Source organism: Euprymna scolopes, chromosome 32 (assembly GCF_053919585.1).
Source record: "Euprymna scolopes isolate OS-2025 chromosome 32, ASM5391958v1, whole genome shotgun sequence".
Classification (NCBI taxonomy): Eukaryota; Metazoa; Mollusca; class Cephalopoda; order Sepiida; family Sepiolidae; genus Euprymna; species Euprymna scolopes.
In genome coordinates this window covers 6230692-6244257 of record NC_136513.1, presented here as the reverse complement: position 1 = coordinate 6244257, position 13566 = coordinate 6230692, and the positions used below count along the sequence as shown (strand labels likewise).

The following is a 13566-nucleotide window of genomic DNA, read 5'->3' as shown; positions in this document are numbered from 1 at the left end:
AAACAGAATAATTTCACTATATAAAAAAACAAAATTCTTTCACTATATAAAAAAACAAAAAACAAAATTCTTTCACTATATAAAAACAGGAATTCTTTCACTATATAAAAACAGGAATTCTTTCACTATATAAAAACAGGAATTCTTTCACTATATAAAAACCAAAATTCTTTCACTATATAAAAACCAAAATTCTTTCACTATATAAAAACAGGAATTCTTTCACTATATAAAAACAGGAATTCTTTCACTATAGTGAAAGGATTTTTTTATATATGAAAAACAAAATCCTTATGCTTTATAAAAAACAAAATTCTTTCATTATATAAAAGACAAAATTCTTTTACTATATAAGTAAAAACAAAAAAATTAAAACCAGTATTATTCTTACCTTTACAGATGGAGACCAAGACAGATTTCGTACCATTTGAAATTTATGAGTTGTTGAATCCATAATTTAATAATGTAATCCTTTTTTTTTTCACGATATTTGAATATTTGGCTTTGGAGATTTTGTCTTATTATTTTTATGAAAATTTGTTTAACTTTATTGTCACTCCCTTTGACTGGAATTAGTCAAGCAGATTTTCATCTTTCTTTTCCTTTTTTATCCACTTCTCTCTCTCTCACACATTTTTCTGTTCTTTCTTTTTTTTTTTTTTTTGTAATATTTTTCTATCACCAACTCCCATGCTCTCTTTCAGTCTTTCTTTCACTTGCTTGCTTATATATATATATATTCTCTCTTTTTTCTTTTTGGTAAAACTGCAGTTTAGTGTCCTGAACATTTTATGATAAAAAATTATGTACAGGTGATAAATATTGCTTCATCATGTTTTTGTTAAATATTAGTAAATGAGGAACTATTAGAAGTTAAAATCTACTTTCTAATACACTTGTAATCATAGTAATACACTTGAACATATGCTATGGTTAGAAAAAAATGAAATCTTCAAACAAATGGAAGTTAGCAGTTATTTCATCATATGTATACATTTCAAGCATTTTTTTTAATATTACAAGCATAATACTAAATAGATTTTAACTAGAAATGGTTCCTCATCTATTAATATTTAACAAAAAAACAAAAAACAAAAACAAGATAAAACAATATTTATCGCTTGTACCCAATTTTTCATTGTAATTATGTTCAGTCTACTAAACTGGTTTTACTTCTTTTCTGTTTAGGAGATGAGGGAGTAAGTTCAGAGAACTTTTCTCATTACTAACAGGCAGAGTTCTGATCCAGGGAAAAGTTACTAGACATATGCATACATTGTGATGATATATGGAAGTGAAATCTGACTAATGAGAGTTGAGGAAATGTGTTGCATGGAGAGAAATTATATGAGAATAATATGATGGATGTGTAATGCGAGTTTTAAAAAACGGCTTAGATCTGATGAGCTTAGAGGAAGATAAAATCTGGATAGTATTGCGAGGTGTGTGCAAAATAGGAAGCTTCAATGGTGTGGAGATGTTGAAAGAATGGATAAGAATATCAGGGTTAGTGGACGTAGAACAATTGAGGTCGCAGGGTCAGCTAACATGTTTCCTACACATCTCTACATATTTTGTTTTTCACTCTTTTCTGCATATTTCCCCTAAAATCTTTGCATAGTCTTTACACTTATTTACAGAATTTAAGTTAAATGACTTTTTTGTTGTTATTGTTTGTTAAAAGAAACTCACTTTTTTTTTCTGATTTTAAGTAAGAGGGCAAAATACAAAATTAGGGTGGCCTTCAGAGCACTGCTGAAATGATCATATATAGGGTCCCTAGTAAAATTCCCCTCCCCATCCAGGGTAGATTTTCCTTACTCTGTGTAGGATACATTAGGGAAAAAAAGAATTGTCTACAAATATTTGACACAGAAAAACACTTTAAATAAATGATAAAGAAAAAAAAACTTTTCTAGGTAACAAGGAAGGAGAGAACACGCCCTAATTTCTAAGCTAGTTTATGCTAACAATCAAGACCTAATAAGCTTAAATAATTTAGGCAAATGACTCTAAAATAATTTGACATCATTACACGAGACAGAAATGTTAATATCATAATAGAATATGAGAGAGAGAGGATGAAGGGGGGGGTACAGATATTTTCTGAATTACCAAGTGTTATTATCACGTCATTACAAATGCAATTATTGACTCCACAATGGAAGGGTGCATCAGTAGTGCAGTTGGGCCTCAATGGAGAACATAGAACAGAAGGTTTCTGGAGGAAGAAGTTTTATGTCAAATAGTAGGAGGTAATGAAAACAATTCAGATCTCTGAACAAAAGGTTTGTTTTTTTGTTTTTTATAACTATTTGTGTAAGACATTTTCATTGAAAGTTGAATAGAAAATAAATTGAAGGAGATTGCATGACATAATTCCATTTTCATTATATATATATATATTTTTTTACTCACATTCACCCCTAACAAGGCATATCGATACTTGGACGTAAAGGGCTACTATTTGGGACCATGCCTAGGAAAGATTAAAAAGATGTTAGTTTACATTACATTTGAACCTGTGCATATCAGTATAGTCAGGGAAGCAAGAGAATTTCAAAGTCTACCTGTTTGAGGGAAGAAGCTATTAGAGTAGAAAGCTTTCTAGCATTTAGGGATCTCAACAGTGAAGGGGTGTGATTTTGTTGCTAAGCAAGTTTGTCAGGGATATACGTCAAGAGGACACAAGTGCAATGAGTTCATAGTCCATAGAAATAAATAATAAAAATAAAGCATATTCCATTAAAATACTTGTAAAGCAGGCAGACCGATGCAACATTGCAATGATAGTACAGAGGTCAAAGTTTAGTTGAAAAAGAGAGATCTATAAAGTTGAAGACTTTTTTGGACCCTATCCAAGAGGGACAGACTAGTAGTAGATGCACCAGCCCAGATGTGACAACAATATTCTATGCATAGGCAAATGGTGGCTTTGTAGAGGTACTGTATACTCTCAGGTGTTAATAGTCTTCTAGCACAATAGAGGGAACCCACCTACTTTGCAGCAGCCTTCACAATGTCCTCAATATATTTGTTCCAGGTCATATTGCCTTTGAATATATATATATATATATATATATATATATATATATATATATATATATATATATTAGATCTTATTTTGATAAAGAGATGCTTGATATTATAAATGTAAGATAAATAGAAATTAAAAATAAAATTTACATTATTTATTAGTTCATCAAATGTTCAAACAAAGAATATAAAAAAAAATTGTTTACATTTAAATTCATCAAAACTTTAAAAAATAAGCTTTTCCTTATTCCATGAAGCTTAAATTGTTAAGTTATTTCCTTCAGAGGAAATAACTTAAAGAAAGTTATACTTTTTTTTTTTATTTAACTGACTTTGCAAGTTAACTTTTTCTTTTTTCAAACAACTCGAACTAAAATAGGTGAACCTATGGGTCACATGTTTTCTTGTGTGTCTGTATATGTATATCTCTATTTACATAAAGTTAGATATGATACTAAAAGGACAAAAAAAATCCAACAATATGAATTTAAAATAGAAAAGGAAGAAACAAAATGCTCAACAATTAGTTTGTTCAATGGATTTTATTCAAACAACTGTTTTCAAATGTGAAGTCTATCCCTTCAGCTTCCAATTAGTCTCAGATATTCAGGATAAAAATATGGATAGTTTTGTCTTCTTATTGTAGTTATTCCATTCGTAAATTAGTTGTAGTCCATTTTAATTGTAAGGTATTATAGTTCAGTTTCCAAATAATGTTAGTTCATCAGGAGACAATACACACTACTTCAAGACAAACCTCTCAAGAGCTTTTTATGGGTACCAGTTCCTCCCCCTCACCCGATCCATATTTCTATCATGAATATATGACACTAACTGGAAACTGAAGGGATAGTCTTCACATTTGAAAACAGTCATTTAAATAAAACCCACTGAACAGACGACTCAAATATTTTGTTTCGTTCTTTCTATTTTAACATTTCTAACCTAACTATGAATTTTGGAACATAGCTGATAGGCATGGGGTTAATATGGTTAATATTTAGTTTAATTTTATGCAAGCAGAAAATAGAAGCCTTTTGTTAAAATTCAGATTTTTTGTGAAATTTTAACAATAAGTATAAGACATCAATTTTTAAGTAATCCCAAAATTTTCGTTCTTGTGGAGTATTTGAAAAGAGGGTATAATAAGGATGCAGTCTCCCATTTAAAAATTCAAATATTTCAGATCTGCATGAAATTTTATCCATAGTTATTAGATACCAACATAAGATTCTGTGAATTTCAATTTCTTCTTAAGCCTTTCATTTTAGAGATTGTCTAAGAATTAAAATGATATGAAAGGGTTTAATCAAAATTGTAATAAGGATTCTAGAAATAAGGTTTAGTAGCATTATATCTTGATTTTAATCTTCATAAAGGGGACAGATATTCTTATAATGTGTGTGTGTGTGTGTGTGTGTGTGTGTGTGTGTGTGTGTGTGTGTGTGTGTGTGTGTGTGTGTGTGTGTGTGTGTGTGTGAATAAAACACTTGATATATCATAAAATAAACTGTTGTGGAGACAGGATGGCTGGATAAAAGTGTTCGGACGATTAATCAGAATCAGGAATTAAAAAAAAAAATCAGAACATTTTGAAGTATCAGAATCAGTACTGGAACCAAAAAAAAATTGTTTCTAATTTCCAATGCCAAAAAACGCTTCTTTTGTTTTATTTTTTTTTTTTTTTTTGGTACTCATGCACTTATTGATCCATGCTGAAATAATAACGATATTATTTAAAAAGCCATTCTTAACATGGGGAGGGTGTTTTGTACCTATTCTGTACTTTAACCTTACAAATTGAATAAAAAAACATAAAACTTTAATTAAACTTGGAAATACGATTTAAAAAATAGTGCAGATCAGTAAGTGCATTAGCACCATTTTTTTCAAACTTAAATTTCTATGATTTGTATAAATGATGAAATGATAAATATTTAATGATTTTAAATTCTCAGTGTAACTGAAATTTTACTATCACTCCTACAAGTGCATTTTTATGTTTGCGAAATTATATGCACATATTATATGGGTATAGTAATCTGCCCTCATCCTTTAAAAAAAAAAAATCAACTTTATATTAAGAAATTTAAGAATTAAAAATCGAGGATTGTATCAGAATCAGGAATTTAGAACAAATTTTAAAAGAATCAGAATCAGGAAAAATATTGGAATCGTCCCATCACTAATGGAAAAGATAAAGGAAAACAAATTAAACACAAGAAGAAATCATAAAAAACAAGAGATTTAGTAATATTTGGATCAATGAAGTCTCCAGAAAAAAATTATATATATATTAGTCCAAAGAAGTTTAAATAATTTATAAATGAAGAAAAATATGCAGTTTAAATTCTTAGGGATTCTAACTAAATTTAATATATCACAGACTTAGCACTTGCATATGCAGACTTACACACTGGAAATTCACAATTACAAAAGGGGATTCAACTATATAAACAAGAAAGAATGACTTAAATTGTGAATAAAAACATATACATATATATTTGCCAGGTTGTTCTTTATTTTTAATTATTAAAAATAATAAAAGAAAATGTGACATCTGTTACTAACGAGAAGAAGAAGAAGAAGAAGATACACTTTTTTTCTGTATGGCATTGCTAACTCAGAAAGAGAAAGAAAGAAAGAGGGGGGGTTATTCATCCTCTCCTCTTTCATGACTGCTTCATATATCTTTCACTCTAGTTAATTTAAATTGCTTCCTCTGAAAATTAATCAGCAAACATTTTGTTTTAATTTAATAATTTATCGTTTTTGTATTAAATTATTTTAATCAATTAGTGTTAATATTAACAAAAATTTTGCATATATAAAACTGAATGATAAAATTACAAATGAATAACACCAAACATCAATTATGAACTATTTAAAAAAAATAGTTATGCAAATTAAGCATGAAAAAAGATTTGGGTCCTTATATATATTTAGACAAATATTATTGAATAGCATGGAGTTATTCTGTTTTACAATTTTCCTTTTTATCTTCTCCAATCTCCGAATAGTCCTTTTTGTGTTCTTCTCGAAATTGTATATGTTGGATCCATAATCGCAAGCGCTTTCGAAATAAGTACTTCTATCATCCTCAGGCATATTGTAGAAATAAATGTAGAAATTGTTTTTTTAATTTACGTATATACACATTTTTCCTAGTCACGTGGTAGCTTGTTACAAGTTAGGTGGGTGAACTTTTGTTTTTTTACATATATTAAACACATTTATATATACAAACACATATATACATATTCAAACATTTATCCCAAACATTTCAAGACGTTCCGCCTACACTCATAATTAATTATTATGTATTTGAGGCTTCTTTGTTTTAATGTACAATGCTTCGAGTATTCTTAGCCTATTTACATTTCTCTCACTCTGCAATACTCTTGTATTTTCTACCATAATTCTTCGAAATTCCGAATGGTGGCAGCCATGTCCCTTCAAATGTTGTGGTATGGAGCTAGAGGTGGAGAGTCAATCTTCGCGACAATGTGTTAGCTGTTGAACCAATGTAGCTACTAATATTGGAGATACAATCTCCTATTGGGCAGCTAAATTTGTAAACTACATTAGTCCTTTCCAAAAGATCGTTTGTTTGTGAAACGTTTTTCATTACAAGGCTTGTTGTCTGTATTTTTTTATAATATATAATAAATTTTATTTTTCTATTATTGTTAGGAGCCACGAATCTACGGATTATATTTTTAAGAATACTCTCATCGATTTTTTAGTTCTTGTGTAACTGGTTACGGTAATATATATTAACACAATGAAGAACACAAAAAGAACTATTCGGAGATTGGAGAAGATAAAAAGGAAAATTGTAAAACAGAATAACTCCATGCTATTCAATAATATTTGTCTAAATGAGAAAATGCTGCCTAAATATACACAATATATATATATATATATACACACACACACACACACACAGTATTTTAAAATATTGTTATAACACTAAAGCGTTTTGATAGTAAAAGAGGATGAATTATGAAAATAAATTTTTGCATTTATTCATTTAGATAATGTATGATTCTGATAATAGCTAGAAAAACAAACTTGCAAAAAATAAATTGTAAAGTAATATACATTGTTGGTAAAAATTGCAAAACTCAAAGAGTTGTCTCCCTTACAATTGAACGTTCATTACTTTCATTAAAATTATTTTTATCTATAATATGCAGATTATTTTGCATTTCAGAAATGTCCAACTAATGCAATCATACATTGTACAGGAGTTTTGACATTTATATACGTGTTATTAGGTTCTAGTTTGTTGTAATTTTATGAGTTTTTTTTTTTTTGTTTTATGCATATTGCTTTTATTGTAATTAAAAAAGCTTTAGAGAAACAAACATTGATCAACTCCCATCTCTGTCTTTATATGGTAATGTATGTCTACTTGTATGTAAAAATTAAACTAATTAACTGAGACAGAAACCTTTAGTGAAAATTTAGATTCCCCAATTTTTGTGAAATTTTATCTATATAATATGATAGCTTGTCATTTTGTGTGCCACATTTACATTTTTTTTCTTCTGAGTGACTGTCGTTTAATTGTTATGACCTTCTATTTCTTGTAATAAATAATTTTACCAAGAATTCTTCATAAGTTTTGGTTTTCATTTTTGAAATCACAACTTTATAACATACAAGAATCGATAGAAAATTGACACTATAATAATACATACAAAATCTGCTTAAATTAAAATATATTTAAGCAGATTTTACAACTGGGCTATGCCAGGCATTCCTGCTTTATTAGAGAAATACTTTTGCAGTTTTAACAACAGAGCTACAATAATATCAGGGCATCTCCATTTACGTTGAACATCCACAGAATGCTAACATCAATATATTACATATGAAAGAGTTTGCTGTGGAATTTCCACAGGTCCCGCTAGTCAATAGTTATTAGACATTCTTCATATTTCAGTTTCTTAGGATTATTTTAAAGGGTTAGAGAGTATAGAGAGTATAATAAATTAAAAAATAAAAAATAAATAAATAACTGATTAGTGGAACCATAAGCCTAAGTTTGAGGGTAGTTGTTAGTCAGATTAGAGTAAGACACTTATATAGTAGCAGGGAGACCGAACGTTGTTTGGGATTGTATTAGGATTAATGAATCTTCCACACTTCAACTAATTTTTTATTATCATCAAAATCGGTAAAATCGTCCATTTTACAATCAAATCAATTGATTGCCTGTACCTGTATGGGATCCACCATGATGTACTCAAAAAAAGCTCCATAGTGACAGTCTACAATACATTGTAGTCTACATTACACTGTAGAGAACTTGCAGTTGATTTTATAAAATTATTTTTATGGAATGGCTTGAATTAAAATTTAAAATGCAAAAAAATTGATTGCGTGCTCTAAGTAGGATCCCCCTGTAGTGCACTAAGAGGAAGCTCCACATGCCTACCCACAGTGACTTAATCCACAATACATAGTAGTCTATATTTCACTGTAGAGAATCTACTGTTGATTTTATAAAATTATCTGTAAATAATAGCTTGAATTGAAGTTCAAAATGAAAAAATAAAGTATGATTGTTAAATTCTGCGATAAAAAAAACATCTATTTTGAATGCGCCCCTGTCCTATTCGAGAACGTGCTGTTGATTTTATAGATTGGGTCCTTCTGATTGTGTGGTGATAAAACTTCTCAAATGCACTTGTGATGTTCAGCTGTATCAGAGCGTTAACTTTGGTCAAAACAGGGCTGTTTCTTTTTTAACCAGATATTTTTTATTATCAATTTTTTATCTTTACTGGGGGCATTCTGATACAAAACATATCTAAGAACACTGCCAGACACAAAGTATATTTATGTGAAATTAAAAAAAAAATGGCCCACCTGTTTCGGAGTCAATAGGAAACAAACTCAAACACACAGACACAGTGCCTTTTATATATAAGTAAATATTAAAAAGGTTATGATGCTTTTGAAGTTTGTCTGTTCGCATGTGAATATAAACAGTGGATTGGTTGACAAAAAAGAGGTAGGCAGAGTACACATTACAAAGTCAATTCCTAAGTTTGAATCTCCAGCAAGTTTAATCGATTTTTGTTATAACTGGATACGTGTTTTTAAATTTAGATTAATATAAAAACATTATATAAAAATTTTCTTTAGATCAAGTGATATCTATTCAAATAAGCCACAAAAGTAAACATCAACAGTATTATTTTTGCTTAAAACCATAATTTATGTTTTCTGCCAACACAAACAAGATGTACATTCATCATAGTTACTTACTCTTTCATGCAAATAATATGTAGCAAATTTTTTTTCACAAAATTTCACAAATAATTTTCTTTGTACGTTTTGTTTTTTTTTTTTTTTTTTTTTTAACTTTTTTCAACCCATAACAAGGCATATTGCCACTTGGATGTAAGTGGCTACTGTTTGAGATTGTGTCTACCAGAAGACTGTAGGGAGTTGAGCAGCAAGATATCTGTTCACATTACATTTAAAGTCTGCAGGCTAATACAATCAGAGAAGCAGGAAACAGGGAGGGAATGCCAATGTCTAGCAGTTAGGGGGAAGAAACTATTAGAGTAGAAGCCTCCTGGTTTTTGAAGGGGTGGAATTTTGCTGCTTGTCAGGAGTATGTACGTCGAGGGAGGCACAAATGTTATGAGTTCATCAAAGCACATTCCATTAAAGTATTTGTAAAACAAGCACAGAGATGCAACATTGCATTGATGGGACAGAGGTTAGAGCTTAACTGATAATGCGAGACCTATTAGTTATAAAATGGTAGAAGATAGCTAAAGATGGAAACTAAAATACACTAACACTGCTAAAAAAGGTTTAAACTAGTGTCGTGTATTCAGAAATGGAGTCAGTTTTATTATGCTACTAGCAGGCCACCTGGCATTGCACAGTGAAATACACATAAATATTATATTTTAATTCATACAGAAATTGAGACAAGTATTATGTTTTTTCTAAACCGTTCACTTCTTGTAAGCAAAAAAAAAAGAAAGAAAAGAAAATACCCGGGCCGAGATTGAAACCAAAACCTAAAGACAGTAAGTCAAATACAATAACCATTAAGCCGGCTTGACACAATATTTTAAAAATGTTTTTTCAAAGCTACTTATTCTTAACGTAATGAATCTGTCATGTGAACCATTCATGTATACACATTCGTGGAACAGTTAGCAAACAGATAAAAATGCGACAACCCTCACATACTAATTTTTCAATTTTGACCCTTTAGCAGCGCGTTTTTCCGGATGAAAACTGATTAAAAAGTTTTCCACATGTCTGAATATCCTATGTACCAAATTCCAAGTCTGTAGATCAAAAATTCGTTGAGTATATAGGTTGAGAAGTGTCTTCACACACACATTCTCACTTTTATAGATATATAGATAGATGACATCAAGTGCATGAAGTCAATAGTTAAAATATTCTCTTTCCTGGCTCAACTTCAGACAAAGCAGACGTCTAACGAGAGCACAATCCATCCTGGATGGAAATATTGGAAGATCTCAAATGGCAGATTAATACGATGGTTCACAAAATGTTTTACTCTGACTAAAGAAGCAAACGAATTGAACCATGAAATTGTGTTGGGTGCTATTTTTCTTCAACACATATGATAGTCAAAGATGGCAGATAGCTACATGTGAGATAATTAAAGATGGTAAAAACATAAGGATGCAAGGCAACAATTACAAGATAAGTTTTGTATATTTTTATTTTACTGCAAACTTGGGTACTTTTGAGGGTTGAAAAAAAAATAATCCAATCAAAAATAATAAAAAGCACATTTTAAAAGATGAGGTTACCTTAAACACTGTACTGGTCTCTTGTGTTGTGTCCAATTGTTTAATGACCCCAGCTGCCATCAAGTAAGTGCAAATCTGTGTGGTCAGCAATCGCTGCTCTGTCTTGCTCAAACACTGTGAAAGAGGCAATAATGTACCACGTCTTTTCTCACCATTGTCATCTTGAAGGCCAGAACTTAGCCACTGTAGTAACATTTGTCCTGTATTAAATAGGAAAGAAGAAAAAAGACGTTGAGTTGAGTCAGTACCAGAAAAATAAGAGAGGGAGGATGAATGAAGAAAAATGGAGAAACAGAAGAGAGAAAAGAAGGAAGGAAGAGAGAAAAAGGGGAGGAAGAAAGGGAAAAAGGATGCAAAACTGAGAAAGGTTGGTTGTTTTTGTTTTACGGCATATCAACCCTTTTTGGGTTATTTAATGCCGAATCCAAAGATTTTGAAGAAAAATTTTTTTAATAGAATATATTTGTTGTTTTCACATCGGTTTCTATTTAACCCATAGTTGAGACCCTAACAGGTACTACCACTCCAGGTCAGAGTGGACCTGGGAGCAATGGTAATTAAAGGGTGGCTCCACACTCCCCAAAGCCCACAAGCTGGGGCCTCACCACTGGATATAGTTTAAGGTCATATCCAGGACCCCCATTGAGGGACTTTTACCCTCTGCAGGGGGGCAGTCGGCGTATTCTAATGCCCCACCGACAGGGCCAAAACTGAGAAAGGAGGAGAGAAAAAGAAAGTAGAAAGAGAATAAGGGGTAAGGGAGAAAGAGAGAAAAGAGGGTAAGAGAGAAAGAGTGTGTAAAATCTTTAAACACACTAGATGAGCCCAAATCAAGCTTCACGTGAATAAGAACTGGCAACAATGCTCCACACTAAAACACTAATGCATGCATCAACGTTAACCATCAGAGCTAGTGACCTTGTGCCACGCAGGTGCTAATGAAAAAACTGAATTTCAATATAGACCCTAGACACAAGAGTAAAATTGGCTTAATTTTCAACATAAACAAGCTCAAATTAGAATACATGGTTTTAGGGAAAATGTTGAAAAGCTGCTTTCTATAGAGAAAGTGAAGGGAATAAATTGTTTTTTATTATTCAACTCTTAATGTAACAAAATTACTCTGAAGTGATCACAAAAGCAGGATAGTCAATAAAAATATAATCTACATCATAATGTAGGTCAAAGGTGAGGATAGGAGTCATGTTCTGAATACGACTGTTTTGATAAATTCAGGATTGAGACGAAAATGAAAATATAGACATTTTTTTGTTTTTATTTTTCGGCATTGGATTGTGAAATGTGCTAAATAAAACAATTGTAGAATTATGTCACTGATCAAGAAATGATCGAAAAAAAAAAATAGAACAAAATTTGGGATTAAAGTGAACAGACATTCTGCATTTTGCTGAAAATCTTTTTAGACTGAGGCAAAGTTTGTCCCGATCCAGAGTGTTTGATTTTAGAAAGTTGTATTTTTCTCACATTAAAAAATTAATATTGCATTAATTTTTTAATGTAATTAATGCAACATTAAAAAATTAATGTTGCATTAATTGTCTAATTAATACAATTATTTATTTATCTCCTCACCCTTACCTCGGGAAAGTAAATAAATAACGATAATATGTAAATATTTGGTACATTTTAAAAGTCAGATTAAGATCTGGTTGATAAGAAAAATACACAAAGAAATAACAACAACTAGCCAGACATGTGTTTTGATGTTGCCCTGGAGAATTAAAGAGACCTTCAGATGTAAATTAACTGGGAAAACTCTTCATCAGAAATGAAAAGCTTGTATCAAACATACTTATAAATAGAACAAGGTGTAATATTGAAAAGAAAATGGCTCTAATCACACATGCTGGCTGAAGAAAGTGCAAAGGCAACAAAATAAAGACATGGATTAAAACAAGGTTGGTGGCTGACGGCCATGTTTTTTTAATTCATCTCTGTAATAGGGAATGGCTAAAGTATGTTAAGAACTCAGCTGCTGAGCAATGAGGTCTGCCTTCAGTCAACTGAACTAACTGAGTGAATGCTATTACAAGGTTTTACAAGCATTCAATGTGAAAATAAACAAAATGAATAGTTAACTAACAAGATGTTCTTTTGTGAAGAAATATGCAAATTAGTAGTTAACCTTGCAAAATCACATACACATGATTAGTATATTAGAAAGCTTTTCTTCTATTTTTGATATGATTTTGGTGTTTTTAAACTTAATATCAGCACAATAAATAATCCAACTTTATAAATCTACACATACTACTACTGCATTCCTAATAACAAAAACAAAAGAAAAAACAAAAACAACAAAAATGTTAAAAAAAAATTAAGCGCTCAAAAATTTGATAAAAAGAAAATCATCAACCTTACATGTTGGCATGTTGGATGGTTTTTAAAAATAGACTTTCAAATGGACCTCTCTCTGGATAGGTCTTTATTTCTCTATCAAGTCTATTCTTATTATCTTACTAGCAGTTCAGTCCGGCTTTACTCAGGCCCTTTGTACTGTTCATAAGTTTATGTGCATATATATATATTTATATATATATATATATATATATATAAGTTTGACTTCTGTCCAAGTAAAATTTCAAGTGTTTAGACCCAAAACTGGCAGAGGAGTATGGTAGAGTCTGCAAAGGTCAACTCTTTCAACTTTGACCTCTTGGCAGTAAAATTTTCGCCCAAAAAC

At 30.6% G+C, this 13566-nt stretch overlaps 1 protein-coding gene across 3 annotated transcripts in view; it reads right to left on the bottom strand.

Moving 5' to 3' along the window:
- The window catches only part of LOC145256196 (formin-like), a 154059-nt gene that overhangs the window by 101902 nt on the left and 38591 nt on the right, over nucleotides 1–13566 (bottom strand). For 2 of the 3 annotated variants that reach the window (XM_080114806.1, XM_080114807.1), the window contains exon 3: nucleotides 10863–11062. In XM_080114806.1, coding sequence (XP_079970932.1) covers nucleotides 10863–11062 — 200 coding nt within the window. Of the gene's footprint in view, nucleotides 1–391; nucleotides 601–10862; nucleotides 11063–13566 lie in introns of those variants that run through there. The other variant, XM_080114808.1, reaches the window with a different exon arrangement.